General features: G+C 33.9%; 1 protein-coding gene across 1 annotated transcript; it reads right to left on the bottom strand.

The window, feature by feature from the left end:
* Window positions 1-12,117: 12,117 nt before the first annotated feature.
* LOC136804846 (uncharacterized) lies at window positions 12,118-15,610 on the bottom strand. The gene is made up of 2 exons (XM_067061366.1): window positions 14,759-15,610; window positions 12,118-14,265 (listed from the first exon to the last, which is right to left on the bottom strand). The coding sequence occupies exons 1-2, from the start codon at window positions 15,608-15,610 to the stop codon at window positions 12,424-12,426; spliced, it is 2,694 nt and encodes an 897-aa protein (XP_066917467.1). The 3' UTR covers window positions 12,118-12,423.
* Between the last annotated feature and the right edge of the window lie 2,883 nt (window positions 15,611-18,493).

Here is an 18,493-nt window from a genome sequence, read left to right as displayed (position 1 = left end):
ACGCCGGGTACCGGCTAGTTGTATTTTATTAACCTTATTATTTATTTCTATTTATAAATTTTTCAAATAAATAAAATTTCTACTTGCATGATTATATGTATGGAGTTTCAAATTCCATATTATAATTTTGAAGTAGAAAGAACATTAATTTATTATCTATCTATCTATATATCTATCTATATTTTTGCATTACATGTTTTTTTTTATAAGCATTGCACTTGTAAGCATATAGCCTTATGGGGAAAAATTAAGCATATGCTAAAGCATTACCTCGAGCCTATGAAAAAAGTATAAGCTACTTTGTAGTATGGATATAAGCAGTATTATCGTAGTATAGCAGTATATAAACAGTATTAGGATACAAGCATCCCTCAAGCATTTTTCAGCCTTATCAAGCTCTTGACCTACGCATCTCTGAGCCTGATTTTGATATGCTTATAAAAAAAAACATGTAATAGCTGCTAGGACTCATTGTCCGTACAACTGTTAAAAAGAATGTTACCATCAAAAAATTTTTGGCTATAGTCATTAGTTCAATAGCTCGTCGTCATGATATCACCTAAACGACAATCTTTTTCTTTCCTTTCAAATAATCTATTATATCGCATGTATAATACTCAAATGTGTGTTAACACATTTTTCTATTGAATTCAAGAAAAGATGTTGCATATAGACAGGCTGTGTCTTTATTTAGTAAAAAAGATTGGTGCGTCAAGCCAAACACAGATTCGATCTGTAGCTCTCACTATACCATTTATTCAAATTATTTAGAATTTATGAAACAACTCTCTCTCTCTTCAAATCACAAAGAAAACTCAATTGAGAAAAAAGGGAACGCTAATCTATGAGCGTTTGATAAAAGATTTCATCACCCTTCACAAACAAAACAGAAAAGATTTGAAAGAAACAACGATGGAATGCAAATTAAACATAACCTTACCTGTCATATCTTTAAAAAAATTAAATTCCTTCTGACTTCTCTGAACATGTGTGAACCGGTGCAAAGATCGGTTTTTTGATAACCGGTTTAAATGGGTGCATGTCACTAGTCCGACACTTTCCAGTCCGACAGTAAAATAGTCCGAATCTATAAAATAAATTTAGAATTTGGGAGTCTTTTTTTTCCGATGTCACTTTTGTCCGAAAACGAAAGATTTTAGAGTGTCGAATGTTGAATAAGGGTTGTTCACTGAGATAATACTAATGAAAGTTCATTTTGGCATTTTGACATAATTAGAAATAAAGGACCAATCAAATTTGCTTAAAGATAATTTATAGCAAAAATAATGCACCGCCTTTAAGGGTCCCTTTTTGCATGTTCAGAACCGGTTCAGAATTATGAAGCTTCCCAAAATTTAAGAAAAGTTGGGTTTAGCTTAGGGGCCCAACCTCAAAGTCGGAACTTTGGATTTTTGTAAGCACGTGGTTGCTTATAAAAGATGTGCCTCCTTTTCGGCGATTCATATTTCGTTTCATACATTCATGCATGTTTTTTTTTTGACTCGTTGTCGGACAAACTAATTGTCGGAATACTGACACATTCGTCAAATCCAACGTCGGACATTTTTACTGTCGGACTAGAAAGTGTCGGACTACTGACGACCTCCCGTTTAAATCAGGTGTTATGAAAATCGCTTGGCAGGACACATTTTGTGGATTGTCTGTTTATTAGTTCTGTTGTTGTGCGTACTTTGGTTGGTGTCTTTTAAAGGGGGGTTTGTACTTTTACGGTGTGACGGGATTGGCCCTTTTTTACTACGGTATTACGGGATTCGACGAAAAAAAAGATGGGAGAACAGTATTTTAAAATCAGACAGTGATGGTATTTGGCCTTATTTTTTGTCTTTATGCCGGTATTTGAACCTGTACAAACCGTTGTGACGGTGTTATTACTTTTTTCAATTTTTAAGATTCCGGGATTCAGCAAAAACTTTGACTGAAAAACGGTATTTCGAACTATGAAGATAGCTTATTGGCGAAAAAATCTTTTCAAGTTACCGAGTGGACGTACAGGCAAAGGTGACAAGGCTACTCAATGCATGGATCGAAGATAGTCCTCTCGGAGTTATATCGATGAAAGCTGTCCATATAATGCCAGCTTTGCGAAACAACAGAGGGAAATCAGAACGAAACCTTCAATGACTTTTACGATGATAGGAATATTTTTGATTTGTTTGATCGAGGTCCTTGAAAAACGAAACTAAAATCGATCGACCGATTGTCCTTTATTTTTTATTGATAATGTACCCACTTTAATGCCTCATAAATCTTTGTGAGATGATTTTCAGGTTTCTTTATAGGCAATTTTCTTGTCCGTATTGAAATTATCTTTCTTTTGATATATGGGAAATATATATGCGAAATGGGATTTTCCAGAAAAAAAGTGCATAAGGGCAATGAAGGATTCAACGATTTTAAGTATTTTTAAGAAAGTGCCAAAGTTGAGGGTGAAATATTCTTAGCGCTTTCTTACTTTTTTAAACCTGACTTTTTACAAACATGAGAAATAACTCTCGGGTACCTAATAGCTGGGAGGGGGTTGGAATAAAAATCTCCTGGGTGAAAAGTTTTTCAAAAAGGAGGCTAATACTGCAGAATAAAGACAAAAGAGGGAAATTTCCCAAAAAATCAATGAGCGGAGGGGGAGTTGGAATAAGAAGGTTCTGGGTGGAAAATTTTCGAAAAATTAATAAGCGATGGGAAGCTATTAGGTACCCGAGAGTACCAATTTGAGAGTTTTGGACTTTTGAGTGAACATTTGAGTTAAAATTACATTTCTTCCTCAAAGCTTTCAATTTATCTCTAACAAAGTAAGCAGTTTTTCTGTTAGCCAAATACAAAAGGACTGTATTCTTATCAAATTCTGTGTTATTCACCCTCGAGGGTATTCTTACGACTTCGCAATTTTCACCCTGATATTATTAAAATATATTAAAGTCTATTTCAAATTAGCTGACAGTGTTTTTTCAAACCTCAATAACTTTTGATATATTTTGAATTAGTTAGCGGTTTTGTGCTCGCTAAAAAGATAATCCGGAGTGGAGCATTATCAACAAAGAGAAAAAATGGAAAAATGGAAAAACGAAGATGAAAAATGAAGGAGAAGAAAATCAACTTCTTGTAGAATAATGCTATGATCTCCATTTTTGTATCAGAGACTCTTCAATCTTAAAACGTCATAAATGCAAAATAAAATAAAAAAATATTCATTCAATCAAAAAATACAGCTTAAAACTTTGCCCTGGTTGACTTAAAAAAGGGCTCTTTTTGGTTCTTTTTTGAAGTCAGTCATTGATAAATTATGGACTACATCTTTTGATGGAATAAATATTTTTTGGGAGTTTTTCACATCAATGATGTTCTAAGATCAAAGAATCACTCGTGTCGAGAACTCCATCCTGCAATTCGAAGAGCATCTAAAGCCCAAGTGATTAGAATTTGACTGCTGCACAGAAAATGGTATGTGATTTCTTCGGTGTCAAATTTCTTCAAATTACGTAAATATTATCATATATGTCCTACTTTCCTGGTAAAGAATTACTAAAAATAGAATGATTGTTTGTTGATTAACCAAAAGAATTTATATAACAGTAACTGTCTTGTTAAATTGTTAGATGGAAGCTTGCAAGTGTCACCATAAAGCATGGCGATTTAGCGAACTTGTACTTTACGAATTCACTGATGAGATTCTAGCAAGATATCTGCCAACCTCGTCCCCGTGTATCCCAGGCTTTATTTACGTTACTGATTGACGCCAGAGAATACCCTGGTGTTGGCTGATGCGAGTTCCCCCTCTCAGAGGGGGAACTTCTCAAAACAATACGTCATAAAATGTTCTGACGTTACAAAGTTAGACTGCAATGCAACGACTTCAAAAAAGAAGAACGAATGAAATCTGACGTTTTGTTTTTGAATTACGTAATCTTTCGCGTTCGAAAACCAGCCAATGCCAGGGTATTATCTAGCGCTATCAGTAAGAATCAAAAAGCCGATAATACGAGGTTGGATATCTGCAAGAAAGACATCAGGAGAAATTTCCGTTCCTGGATTTTAGGAGTGGCAGCGCAGGCAGGAAGAGGAGTATAAACTGTCGACCAACTATGTTTACACTTCAGAGATTTCTGTCCGTAGAAGTAACTATTATGGTATGTAAACAAATTTTTGTGGGGACCAGTATCTGCCTTTTATTAATTTTCTAATGCAAAATGCATTTCGAAAGTTAATTCAGGGCTTAACACCTAAAACGCCAAACTATAGCTGCCGAAAGTTTTATTAGTTTTTGGTATACCCTTCTAACAATTGGAGCCCTCATGAAATCTTAACAAGTAAAGCATCGCACATATACAAGTTTCGTCTTACATATCACTTCTTTCAATTTACAGGCATGATGGCCGGTTCAGAAACGGATCAGTCCCATTTTCTTTGGACACGGCGATTTCGCCGCTCACGCCTTCCGCCTAGGGCGTGGAAGTTTGTTTCGCGCGTTTTTATGTTTCGGAGTCATCTGTCTAACTTTGCTACCCTCTAATTGGCTGAAAGTTATTGCTGACCCTGCATATTTTGGTTTGTTTTGATAAATATTGCAAAGAAGCTTCGATTGGAAAAGAATGGCGCTGGAAAAGACTGTGAAACAATTTTTTTTGATGTTTGAACTTCGTGTATCCCTTCGGGGGATTGGTGTATCCCTTCGGGGGACTTTCACTTCAAGCGTTGTTTTATCAAAAGTGGGATGGTTCAGGATCAAGAATTTGGTTGTACAGGAACTAGTAATCTTTCAACCTTTCATAAAATGCTATTTTAGCTCATTTCCTCTACCATAAAATATACTCATAGGTTAATGTTCTGGTCAGACTCATTTCCATACTTTTTTGTTCTGTAGATTATTTTTTCGACTGTTTTGCTTTCAATTCTTTCCATAATGGCGGATTTCAATTTCAACTTTTTGCTTGCCTGGTGGCGATTTTATGCTTGTTATATTGTTAAAAACTTGCCTTTTTTAGTGGAGAAGTTATTAGTTGTAAAGAAAAATGGAGCAAAGCTGGGATGGAATCATAAATATTGGTTAGAAATTAAAGATTTGAATATTGTTGATTTGTGGAGAACACCTAACGGATTGGTCTATAGGGATGGTTATTGCTGTAAGAGAAGTATGAAGGTTGGCGACATTACCTATGAATTGAGAAACAGGATTTTCAAAAGTGAAAGAGGAAATCCCATGTTTGAAACTGTTTATGAAGACAAAGATGGGCCAGTGAGGTTGATGAGTAAAAATCCTACAACAGTTTACCGAAGTGTCTTACAGAAATTAAAAGTGCAGATTAAAGGAAAGCTAAATGGACAGAGATTTTTTGGACTTTCTACTAAAGATTCAAAATGTAATAATTTGACAATGAATACTCTGTTTGCTGATAAGGATTCTGACAACTTTATACCTGTCCATGTTCGGAAATCTACATTCAAAAGAGTAGTGAGTACTGGTATCCCATTTTATGATCCAGGATATGAACGAAAAATTTGCAATGTTTCTTGTCGACTGCAACCGGGATATGAAATAATTCGGCAAATGCAACTTCCAAATTCGTCTATGTATATTGACGTTCATTTGTGTATTGAAAGAGGTGATGATGGTCCAATTTTCAAAGGGTTCACAAAATCAGAGCCGATAATTAACGTTTCCAATAAGGACATAGGGATAGTTGTTGGAGAAGTATTTTCAGAATTGAAAATCAACAAAAGAAAGAATTGGTCAGGTGTTGAGTTTTTTGGTCTGGACCGTTCTGAAGTGATAGATATTACGAGTAAGCCACCAAAGATACCCAATGATCCATCAGAAGAGTTAGACAATGTTAATGACTACTCAGAGATATCAGTTCTTAATGATGCTTACCAAATTAGGAGAAGAAATGCTGGACCTACGAGCAACCTGTGTCCAAAGGCAATAAAAGCACGTAACGAAACTATTCACAAACTTGTGCAGTATGCATCATTTGGCGATGTTGCTAGTATGTATGATTCTTTTTTTTTTTGCTATAAGCTACATCAGCCTACATCAGAACAGGAGCTAATGTTTGTGAATGCACAAAGTTGTGAATTTACAGTATGTAATATTACAACTCAACAAATATAATATTAATCAAATGGTTGTCTATTTTGGTTTGATCTATGTCTAGTAGTATTTTCTAGAAAGTTTTTTCACAACTTGTGTCTCATCAATATCTTGTACATGGACTGAAAATTACAATCAGAATTGTTTTGAAAAGTTGTTAGTGTAAAAATATATAGTGTTACGCCAAACGATTAGTTTTTCATTTTCATTTAAGGTTTCGTGTCGTATCTTTACGAAGAATTTTTCGATGTCATCAATAATGCAATAGACAAAACGTCTGATGAAAGTATGCGGAAGCTTTTTAGAAAGTTGAAAGTTGTTCAACGACCAGTATCATTATCATGTCAGGAGACAGCAAGAATAATGATGGGGAAAAATGAAATGTCCCAGAGAGCCTACATTGAACTGAGAGAATCCCTCAAACACAATAACATAAACATTCCTCCCTATGTTGAACTGAAATCATATTGTAAAAGACTGGATGTTGGTAACATTATGCCTTTGCATCATAGTAACGATGATTCTTGCCAATGTATGGGTTTTGGCTCTACAGCTAGAGAAACTCTTCAGTATGTTTTTAAGTGTCCAGAGTATGCTGGAAAGATGCAATTTCTCTCTGAAGAGAGAAACAGCAGGCTCTCTTATTTTCTCAAATCAAAAGACGGCGAGCTGTATAAAAATTTTGACCCAACGAGAAGAACTTTGATTCTTAGAGAGACTGGTGACAACTTCAGGAGTGTTGGACGATACCCAACGGAACAGACATCATTTTGTATCTTAAATTTGATAGATCTTGCCTCTGGTCCTTATGGACAGTTTATCACTACCCTATGGCGAGGAAGTGAGTCTCGTCGCACCCTCAAAATTCATTGCAAGGCTCATTATGATGAGATGACTGATCTTGTAAAAAATAGTGTCACTATCAATCATGGCTCAACTGAAGAAGTTTTCAACGTTGTGCTTATATTTGTTGCAGATCTTTCTTTTGTTAAAGAGGTTTTGGGAAAATGCTCCTGTACACATACTTATGGATGTTTTCATTGTATTCTTCCGCAAAAGTCCTGGTCAGCTGTAAAACCCATCGCTGGAAAATCACGCTCTATAGCGCACATGGATGAACTTGGCTTGAAAGTAGAAAAATCTCTTGGGGAAAATCCAAACAAAGATAGTGTACAACCTCGTACCCAGGGCGATAAGCTTTTTGACGTTATAGATGGGCGCTTAGGCCCTGGTCTAGGCCAGCTCTTTAACCAATCAGAGCGCGGCATTTTTAGCGGGAAAATTGTCGGATAAAGGGATGCGAAATAGTCAGATTTTAGCCATATTTCAAAACTACTTTCGATTTTGCAGTGAAAGGTCAGCGGATCGGATTCGTCAAAAAATAAACAATAATGAAGAATCAGCCTTGCACCACTGACCCATTTACAATAGGGATCTATCGAAAGAAGAAGGCTTTCCTGTTTATATTTTTATACAAAATTTAGATAATTTATAGCTTAGATATTTGTAGCATATACCTGCTATACCTGTTTAAAGTAGATTAGTTAGGTGAAAAAGAACATTAAAAATAGAAAAAAAGCTAGCGAAGTAAAAATAGTTTGTAGATTTATAAAGAAAGAAGAAGATGGGAAAAAACAACAAGAGGTGTGTTGTGTGTAGCTAGTTAAACAGGACAGAGAGCTGAATATTGAACAAGGTAACAGTACTATTATGGATAATGCCAATGGACCAATTTTTGTTTTTAAAAAGCTGGGCTCAATTTTGTCATCTCAAGAATGTTTATCATTTTCCAGTTTTTGTTTCAAACCCAAGCAGATCCAATGCTTTGAGTACTTATTGAAAGGTCATGATGTCATTGCTGTTCTTCCAACTGGATATGGTAAATCTCTGATCTTCCATCTCCTTCCATGGATTCTACCGCAAAAGAAGAATAAGAAGTCAACATTGTTTTAGTAATTTGTCCACTTTCATCAATAATACGTGACCAAGTTTCCATGCTTTTAGCAAAAGGGATAAAGGCAGAGATGCTGCCACACTCTTTAATAGACAAACCCCATGATATTTTGCCATCACTATTTTTACAAAAAGATGGAAAGGCTAAGGACAAGAAGAAGCAACAGTTGTCAAAAATACCAGACATTATAAAATCAGGTGAAATTGACATTTTATTTGGACACCCAGAAGCTTTTCTAAGTACTGAAGGAAGAGAATTGCTAAAATCTTCAATCTTTAAAGAACGTGTTGTTGCATGTGCCATTGATGAGGCTCACTGTGTTGAAATTTGGGGAAATGAATTTCGTACAGATTTCAGCGATTTAGCAGTTCTCAAATCATTTATACCTGAGTTACAATTCCTTGCTGTAACTGCAACTGCTACAAAGTCCCAAACAAAACATTTTTCTGAAACACTCTGTATGAAAGATTTGAAAATCGTTTGTGTCAGTCCTAACCGTCCAAACATATTTTTATCAATAGTCCAGAGAAAACCTTCCTTATACGGTTTTGTTGGTATTGCTGAAATTCTTGAGCCAATAGCAAGAAATTTGTTGATTTTGAAGGAAAATTTCCCAATGACAGTAATATACATGAAACTTGACTTTTGTGGAAAAGCATATTCTCTTTTCGATAAAATTTTGGCTGAGAATCAGTATGTCAACGGTGAAATATCCTGCAAAACAAGACTTTTCAATCAATTCCATTCACCATCACCTCCATGCGAGAAAAATTATATCTTAGAAGAGATTAAAGAAATAGACTCTAGAACTAGGGTCTTATTTGCAACAACTGCATTAGGTATGGGAGTAGATGCACCAAATATTTCCCATGTCATCCATATTGGACCTCCCTCTTCAATGGAAGCATACACCCAAGAGATCGGGAGGGCTGGACGAACAAAATGTGATTCATGGGCAACACTTTTCTACAACAACTCAGATATTGCTACCAATACCCATACTGAAAAGGCCATGAGAGATTATTGTTTATCAGAAGGCTGTCTAAGAAAAGTGTTAACAAACTATTTTGATTTTTACAGTCCAAAACAAGAAAGATGCTGTTCAACCTGTAATCCTGATACAGTTTTCCCATATTTTGAATTGTTGGAAATTAGAAAAAGAATTGCTGATGAGTCAACACTTGAGGTATTCAAAGAAGAAATTGACAAATGTTTTGCTAAATTTGACAATGAAATCAAAAATGGTTTTTACTTTGATATGAAAATGCCAGACCAGGAATCAAGCAAGTCTGATATTTCAAGTATGATAGTTCAAAATGTTGCTGATATTTTAGAAGAGCTAGATTTGTTATATAATTTTGATGTCTTTCATAGAGAGTGTAGAAAAGAACTTTTATTAATAATTGACAAATATGCACCAATTGTATTATCATATAACTAATTTTCAGAAAATTATCATTTTTAGATTTGACATTATTTTGTGTATTCTAACAAAAACTTTTGGTAAATTTAAAGTTACATGAGATCATTGCTTTGTATTACGAGTTATACCTTTTATCATTATAATGTACGTTTGCGTATTATGTGATTAATTAATAGAACTAGAACTTTTGTCCTCTTAAGGCTAGTAAAATTTTCGGATTGTTTTAGTGCATCCTACTTGTCTGTTTAAATGACCATTCTAATCATTTCTCCTTGTTGAGTTTTAATACTTCATGAGGAGTTGGGATAAGAAAGTTTCATAGAAAACATGACAGTAGGAAAAGTGTTAGTTTAGTTTCCAAGGCTACAAATTATTGTTTTATTTTGAAATTTTAAGTCGTTGTAGATTTAAAAAATTCAGTAAAAGGGTTTGAGGCTTCTTAGCTCTCCATCAGGCAAAATGTCCAACCTCAAGATTCCTTTTATTTAGACACATTTCTGACACACAAAATATGTAATCACTCATTATCTATTACTTTTCATACATTCATAACACATACTATAGTTTTTCAAAAGTAGACGCATGAGCAAGACATATGTATAAAACATATATCAAGCCTCCACATTCTATTTTTGATCTTTGTCACTTTACTAAAAGTTATCTCTTGGTGGGAAAAGAAAGAGATCAACTTGCTATTTTTACTCATATCTAATCATTCTTACTTCCAATCTGGGAATTCACATTATTCCATACACCTTTCCCTTTCAAATTTTAAACTACATCAACTCTATTTTTCATGATTCAATCAGCTAGTCTCCTGTATGCTACTATTTTCCTCAAAGGACAACAGAATTTTCTTCAAAGGCAATAATAATTCCCTTCAAAAAATATGGTTAGATCTTCTCCAAAAGTACTGTAGCACTATCCTTCCAAAGCAATAGTCCTTCAAATATACAGAATCCTCATGTTATTTTCCAGTCAATCTCACAAAATTCTGCTGTCATGCAGGCTTAGCTTTCTTATTTCTTCCTTCAAAGTGAATTTTATCTCAGTTCAGGTAAAAACCAGGAAGCAAACTAGAATTTCAAATAAAATAAAAAACTGTTAAAAGAATTGAACTTTTACTTTTTCCTTGACAGGAAATGGTCAACCAGACCCAGGCTAGAAAGATAAATAAAATCCAATGATATGGGGATGATCAAAATATACATTAGTATCTTGCATGAATGTATATTTTTGCCAATCTGTGAACAAGAAAATATAAAATTTGAAGCTGAAAATTAAATCCAATATTTTGCTCATTCCTTTCTTACAGGGAAAAAGAAAGGTGCAAAATAAAGAAAATTCATGTACTTTTAGTTTGTGGACTTCCACGTAACGCCTGTTAGGATCGAGAACCTTGTACATGACAACAGGCATATGATTATACAAATATAAATAAAAGAAAATTTTAAAATAGATGAAAAGAAAATCAAACTAGAGTTAGAATTTTCTTTAAAATGGATTATTATGAAATTGATATATAATTTAGAAAATGATAATTTTACTTATTCTTTTGATTAGTTGAAACAATAATTTAGCAGATTTAAACGATTTTAGTCCTATGTCGCAAAATCAAAGCCCTGAAAAAAATTTCAGAAATTAGAAGAAACAAAAAGTATAAATTTGTAGCTTTTGAAACGGTACAAAACGATTGAAATTCTTTCAAAAATCAGAAATTTGCAAAATCAAGTAAAAAATATATACCTTACCATATATAAAAATTTAATTCTAGCATTTCCTAGTTTTGCCCTTTTCGGGCAGATTCCTTTCATTTTGCTAGGGATTTTTCAAATTTCTCAATAATATTGGCAAAAATTATTTTGCGGGTTCAAATTTTCGCAATTTTGCCGAAAAACCAGGAAAAAAGCAAAAAGTAATTCCCACGAAAATTAGTTCCCTTACGGTATACATATCTAAATTAAATTTTTATATATGAATATCTAACAAACATTCAAATAAAGATAGTCACATTAAAATAATTATTTTGACTATTTTCAAAGTTACACACAACCTATTTTTTGGGATAAAGCAGGGACATTTTTGAAAATCAGTGAAATTGACACAAAATTTGCAGAAGGAAAAATCCACAAATTCACATGCAATAATTAGAGAAAGGAAAGTAGTTTTCACATACATAATGTTACTAGTGTTTCTACCTTATGGAAACCAGTTTTTGCAGAAACTCAATTTTGCAATTTTTGCGCATTTGACCCCAAACTACTGAATTGAGTTCTCGTAAAAATTTTTAAATTACAAATGTAATAGCTATTTGTTTACAGAATGGCTCAAATTATCTAGAAAGTCTAGTATCTGCAAAATTAAGGTCCACAAAAAATCTCAAATTGATCACCACAAAATACTAGTTCCCACATAAAATAGTTCCCATAAGTCAAGCATTTGCATATTATTTTGTGGATTTTCAACCCTCTACACAACAAAAAAGCCTGAGGTTCCAATTTTATTGAAGACTAGCAAATTGAATAATTTTCTAACAATCAACATGTTATGAGAAAAATACCTTAAGTGGATTAATTTTCGCGTGGATTAATTTTCGCGATTTTCGCGTATTTTGGCCAATTTCGCGAAATTTTTAGAATTGCAATTTTTGCCAAAACCCCTAGAGGTAAATGAAAGAAATTAGGTAAAAAACAGGCCAAATCGCGAAATTTAGTCCACGCGAAAATTTTCAATCTTCCATTCGCGAAATTTTGTCCACACGAAAATTAATCCACTTAAGGTACCACATCTATACAATGACCATTTTTAATCAAAGTAACCATTAATAACAAATGTTTGCATTCAGTTCTTTAACTTAGTAATTAGAAGCATTAAGGAAAAGAGATAGAAATTAAAAAAAATTCCAATATAATACACTATTGTATTTTTATAATACTAGTCTTACTCCTCAAAATTGGCTAACATGTCTGGAATAGATGACCATTCTTTCTTTTTATCTTCAACCCACTTGGCAAATTCAACATAATTTAAATATCTTTGGGGTACTCTTTTTATGTCAGGAAAGTTTTCATGAGCTCTTGGTCCAGTGTAAGTGAAAGGTGAAATTTCCAAAATATCTGATATGATTTCTTTTTCATCTTCTAATGAGTCTCTCGTGGTATGATGAGAGGAACCATGCTCAACAGATATCTCTTGATCAAAACTCTCCACTATATCTTTTATACCGTTTGTTGCCTTGCAAATCTTTTCAATAGACTTCAGGCTTTTATTTGCCCCCATGCGTTTTACTATTTTTTTACTCATTCGATTGCAAATTTCTTGTGCAAGATCATCCTCAATATTGTTTCCTTTCCCCCCTCGCCAGTTTAAGAAGAAGCCCCACTTAAATTCTTGAGATAGCCTTGGGGTTAGTGTGCACTCTATTTGTGCAATAGAGGTGAACATTTCAACAGCATATTTACTACGACTATTAAGAGCTTTGAAGACAACAAGTAAAATTTTTTGATTTATGAGGTTACGATCACCATCAGCTTCAGCAGCAGTGTCCTTCATCTGTAAAAGCAAAACTGTTAAAAAAATAATCATTAATCCATAATTTTGTTTGAAATCATCTGAACTATTGTTATCGTAGTCGCTCTGTATAACAAACTTTCTGACAAATTGTTCTAAGTAGCCATTAAAGTATTCCTTTTTGACATCATCTGATGCTTTTTCATCTGGAAAATCTGCTGGCTTCTCATTCATGTTGGATATTCCAAATAAATTTAGAGCAGCAGCCACAATATAACCCTTTCCGACACTAATAAAGAATTCTTCACATCCCTCGTAGCTGTCAACAACTTTCTTTGGAGTGACATTTTTGCGGTTTAGTTTTTCCCGAAAAAATTTAAGAGTTCCTTTTTCATTTACTGATTCTGGAACGTACAATAAGTTGAAACAGTATTGTAAAAGAGACGCTTTGGTGTGCCACATAACTGGCTTGAAAGGTGAGCAATGTTCCAGGCGATCTGTTGGGGTGTGACACCCTTGGAGGAGATCTTTCGCTCCAGAAAAACGAATCCTGGAAAGCTGATCCCCTGCAAATACAATCTTATTGTCTTTCATGGGGTCATTACTGGTAAACACTACTTGTGCCATGGGTTGACCAGGATCAGCCTGATTGCTCTCAGGAACAACATCAACAACAATATCTGGGATTTCAGGAGGAGCTAAACCAGCCTTGTCATACAACTCCCAAATCCATTTCTCATATGTACGTAAAATTTTGACACAGTCTTGATATTTAGCCTCATCTGCATCAATTATAGGAAGTGTGGCTGTTACGGATTTACATTTCATGACATCAGAAAATTTATGTTCAATGTGATCAGGATAAAAAGATGAAAAAATTTTGAATTCAGGAAAAAATTCAAACAAAATGCGAGCAATCAACACCTTTACAGATGAGACGTAAGATTTCCACTCATTTACATTTGGAAGTAGCTGAGAAGTCTTCAATTCACTTATCTTTCCAATAGGTTTGGCGTTTGGAAGGTCTTTAAAGTCCAAACGGTTTGCCACTAGGTTGGAGGCAAATAGGTGCAAATCTTTATTTTGAATTGCTTTTCGCATATGGTCCATTTTGATTTTAAGGTCCCAGTTATCACCAGTGCCCCGAAGGGTTGCACCTTTTTTCAGTAGTACAACAGCTTTATCCATAAAATGGCTACCGATAGCATTTAAAAGAGTGTCTCTGGTAGAGTAGGAAAGACAAACCCCCATTCGGTTCAGTCTTTGTTGGAGCTAAAAATAATCAAATTTAAAACACTGAGACTTTCTATTTTTCCCTTTTCTGTTTACAGAAGATGCTATCCACTTTCGAGGGGTGAGGTACTAAAAAATCTGACAAGCCCTTGAAAAAATTACCAAAATAACCAAAAATCACAAAAAATTTCATTAAAAAGAGTTGAACGTAAAAGAAAAGTGAAAATAAAAAAAGATCACCAAAAAATCATAAAATCACCCTGGTAGTAGATTTTTGATGATAAAATTTCACAGCAGAAAAAAAAGTCTTGAAATACAAAGTACATAGGTGAAAAGTAATCTTATAGCAAGAATTCATCTTTTACTGAAATTTATTTTTGAATTCCTCCTCATACAGTGAGAGCTCTAGAAATATTAGTTGGAAATCTTTTTTAAATTTCTTTGGAATTTTTTTAACTTGATGTCAATTTGATATCTAAAATGCAAAAATTTAGTTCAGCACAAAATTACTTCCCATGGATAAAAAACTTACTTTTTTACTACATCCTCCTTCAATCAACAAGACAGTGGTGATACGCTTAAAATAGCTAAGTTCATGCCATCTTGAACTTAAAAGAATGCTGTATATAAGTGCAAATTTTGGCTTCAAATCCTCTGTAATCTCATACTTTCTAGATGACATTGCTGTTAAAACTTTCACAAGGAATGGAAAGTTATTCAAAAATTCTTCAAAAATAACATTCATTTGTGTTGTAGCTATAGAATCAAAATCCTTGTTGTAGAGATAAGATCCATTTCCTGAACGCTTACATAAATGATTGAGCTTAGTTTGAATAGATTGCACAATCAGTCTTTGAATTTGCAAAAACGTGTTTTTACATGAACCAACAATTAACGATGCAATACGACATGGATCAATGGAATCTAGCTCTATTAATTTTGTTGAGATAGCATTTTCAATGCTTACAAAATTATCATCAGTATCAGAACTTTTTTCATCAAACTTTAGCTTTTTATTAGGTGCTGGTCTCCTAGACGGCGATGACACAATATCTGTTGGTTTGAGACACCTCTTAGTTGAAGTGAGATTTTGATCGTTAACTTTTTGGCATTTTGTTCTGAAAATAAAGGCTCTTTCAAGAGAGGTTTCACAGACAGTACAAATTTTGTCAGGTAATTCATCATCACTTTTTACAACAACACCACAACATTGCTCAATTTTGAATTCTAGATTCTTTTCGTGCTGTCCTATTTTGGAAAAAATCTTTTGATACCGTGACTTTGTCTCTCCACATAATCTACAACCATCTTTGCTTTTTGGATCTGCACTTCTTGCATATGTCTTGGTTGGCGTATCTTTTTTCACAGCCACAGTAGATGCCATCCAAAAAACATAAATTCAAAACTACATGTTTATATTCAATTATTTGATCTGTACTTATTCAAATTTTTTAAACAATGAATTAACTTCTTTCTTTTCTTGCTTGTCTTGACACACAGAGAGTTGAATTTAAACTGAGCTGGCAACTGATGTGTTCCTTCATTTTGTATAACTTACTGGACAATAGATGTGTAAATGGATATTTGCAAAATAAGAACTATTTCTGGCTCAAATCTAAAAAAAGGACAGGGGGTTGGGACTCTACAGCTGAAGTTTTGAGAACTGAATGCAAACATTTGTGGCTAAAAAAATCTTGAAAAAAAATGATTTGTAGTAGAAAATAATAGATTATACCTGTAACTTACGTCCTACTTGCATCATTTCCATTTAAATTTTGACCTTTCAAATGCTATTTTTGCACTCAAAAGCCAGGATCTGCATAAAAACTTGATTGAGTATTGAATAACATGAACGTCATGAAAGTCAAACCCTATCCCAAACAACCAACTGCTGAGCACCGCTGTACGTTCCAGAGAGTTTCGTTGTTTCTCCAATCACGAATCAACTTCAACTCATCCAAATTTCGCCCATCAGAAAATTCACGAATTCAGAACATTTTTTCTGGCCTGTACCAGGGCCTAATCGTCTGGCCATCCCCGCCCTCACTTTTGCCGCCTGACCGCCAACGATTCGCCCTGGCTCGCGAGGTTGAGATAGTGTACTTTACACAAAATTAGCTCAAGATGCATTTGGTCAGTGGGTAAGAAAACAAATTTATTTAGATATTCACTAGCCTTTATGATGTTTTTTCATGTCCCTATACTTTCAGTAAGCAAATTTTCCAGAAAACAAAAAACAGATGAAAATCATATAGATAACTGATACACCAAAGCACTTCTACTTTTAGGAGAAAGGTAATGAATGAAGCTGTATCAGGAAAGTTTCTGGGGATACATTTTTGTTCTCAAAAAGTTTTTTTTTCTTTTGCTGTATTAAAATCAGTTTTGAAACTTTTTGATTTTCTTTATTTTTTAGGCTCCTGTTATGTTGAAAGGTGTTATTATAGAACTCGTCCCCCCTTGTGGGCTACATCTCATTCTGGCCCATCATCGGTATCTTTGGAAGTTTCTCCATGATATTGTCTCAAAGCGAAAACAAGAAGAACTCATTCCAAAGGCCCTCCGCAAGATTGGTTGCACATACCTAGCCTTTCAACTGGACAGTTACTTTAAAAGGTTGGTATTCAATTATAGAAATGTATAATACACAACTTCAGAAATTTAATATAAATTTTTACTTTTGCTACATATGTCAATAAGGAAATAATTGGGTGTGGATGGAGTACCTTATCAGCCCTTTTTACGCAGACCCTAAGTTAACGCCAGCCCTTATTGCGGCAAAGCTCAATGTTTTTAATTTTTAGCCCGGTCATAATTTATTATGCTAGCGACAACAAAATAATGCCAAAAAGGGCTGGCTTAAAAAGGGCCATCAATAAAGTATTCAATAAAAGTATCTTATTCACAGTTGATATTGTATTTTTTTTTTCAGTAAAAAAAAGCATTATGATGGATCTGAAAGTCTTAAAATGATAGGAAATGATGCTAAAATTCTTGAGGATAACATTGACGTGTTCCTGAATGAATTCTTAAAGGCTGGCGAAACCTGGACTTCTGCTAAAAAGTTGCGCCAAATACTCAACCTGTATAAGCTGTTAAAGATCTAGCCTTGTAAGTCGTTTTAAAATTCTTTCCGAAATTGTCTGATTTTTTTTTCTCATTTGTTTTTGCATTTTTGTTTGATCCAGTCAAATCTTGTACCTTAAGGGGATTAATTTTCGCGGGGATTATATTTTGTGAATTTTGCAAGGTTTTCCCTTGATTCGCGAAAATTAATCCTCGCAAAAATTTTCAAAACCTTTGGATTCTAGAAATTCGCGAAATATAATCCTTGTGAAAATAAAGTTTTTCAGACATTGGTAATTTTAAAGGCTTTTTAGACGTATTTTCCCTTTGTTTTTAAGAAATAAGCCCACTTCTCGCGAAACTTGCGAAATTTAATCCTCGCAAAAATTTACAATTCCCGTCTTCGCGAAAATAAATCCTGCGAAAATTAAATTATTTCGCGAAAAAGTTGCCTCTTGAAAATTCCCGCAAAAATTAATCCCCTTAAGGGTAGTTGTAACTTTTAATCGTCTTTTTTGCTTAATCTGGCCTTATTAAAATTTCAATTGAATTTTCTTCTTTAGGGATATCAGATCACTACAAGGCAATGAAGAGCGAATTAATTCCTTCCATTCTCGTGCTGAAAACTTTTTCCAAAAGTTTATTCACAATGCTGGCATTGCCAATGTTTCTGGCTTACCTTATCTTCACTACCTCAGGAACCATTTAGGTTTAATAATGAAGAATTTGTTCGAACTATTTGGGTATGGCTATGGTGTATTTTCAACCAATGGAGGAGAGCATCTAAACAAGAGGATAAAACATTACGAATTAAATGAAACTAAACCTTGACAATTTGAGATTTCAAACTGTGATTAGATTGATTCGAACAAAGCAATTTCATTTTTCATCTTGTGTAATGAAAGCTCACAGAGAAATGACATGGTTCTCGTTGTAATCAACCTGGCCATTATCGGAGTAATAAAAGTTGCCCAATGCACCCCAGTCACCCAGACACTGGTTTTGACAGTAGCGACAGCGAAGGAGAAAAGGAAAACTAAATTAAATTAATTTATTTTAATTCAATTATTAATTCATTTTAATTCAGTTATTTATTAGATTATTAGTATTATATATTTTTAAAGATAAGGAATGTTCAAATAATTTAAGCAAAACAAAAAAAAAAAAAAATAGTTGCTTGAAGTTCTTTCCTTATTACCTA

This window comes from Clytia hemisphaerica, unplaced genomic scaffold (assembly GCF_902728285.1).
Source record: "Clytia hemisphaerica strain Z4C2 unplaced genomic scaffold, Clytia hemisphaerica genome assembly, whole genome shotgun sequence".
Classification (NCBI taxonomy): Eukaryota; Metazoa; Cnidaria; class Hydrozoa; order Leptothecata; family Clytiidae; genus Clytia; species Clytia hemisphaerica.
This window is presented reverse-complemented; position numbering and strand designations above follow the sequence as displayed.

Excerpts from the sequence above, each read along its gene's own strand:
- LOC136804846 (XM_067061366.1), bottom strand. The coding sequence starts at position 15,610 with ATGGCATCTACTGTGGCTGTGAAAAAAGATACGCCAACCAAGACATAT. Across the intron at positions 14,266-14,758 it reads AAGGAGGATGTAGTAAAAAA|CTCCAACAAAGACTGAACCG; the intron begins GTAAGTTTTTTA and ends GATTATTTTTAG.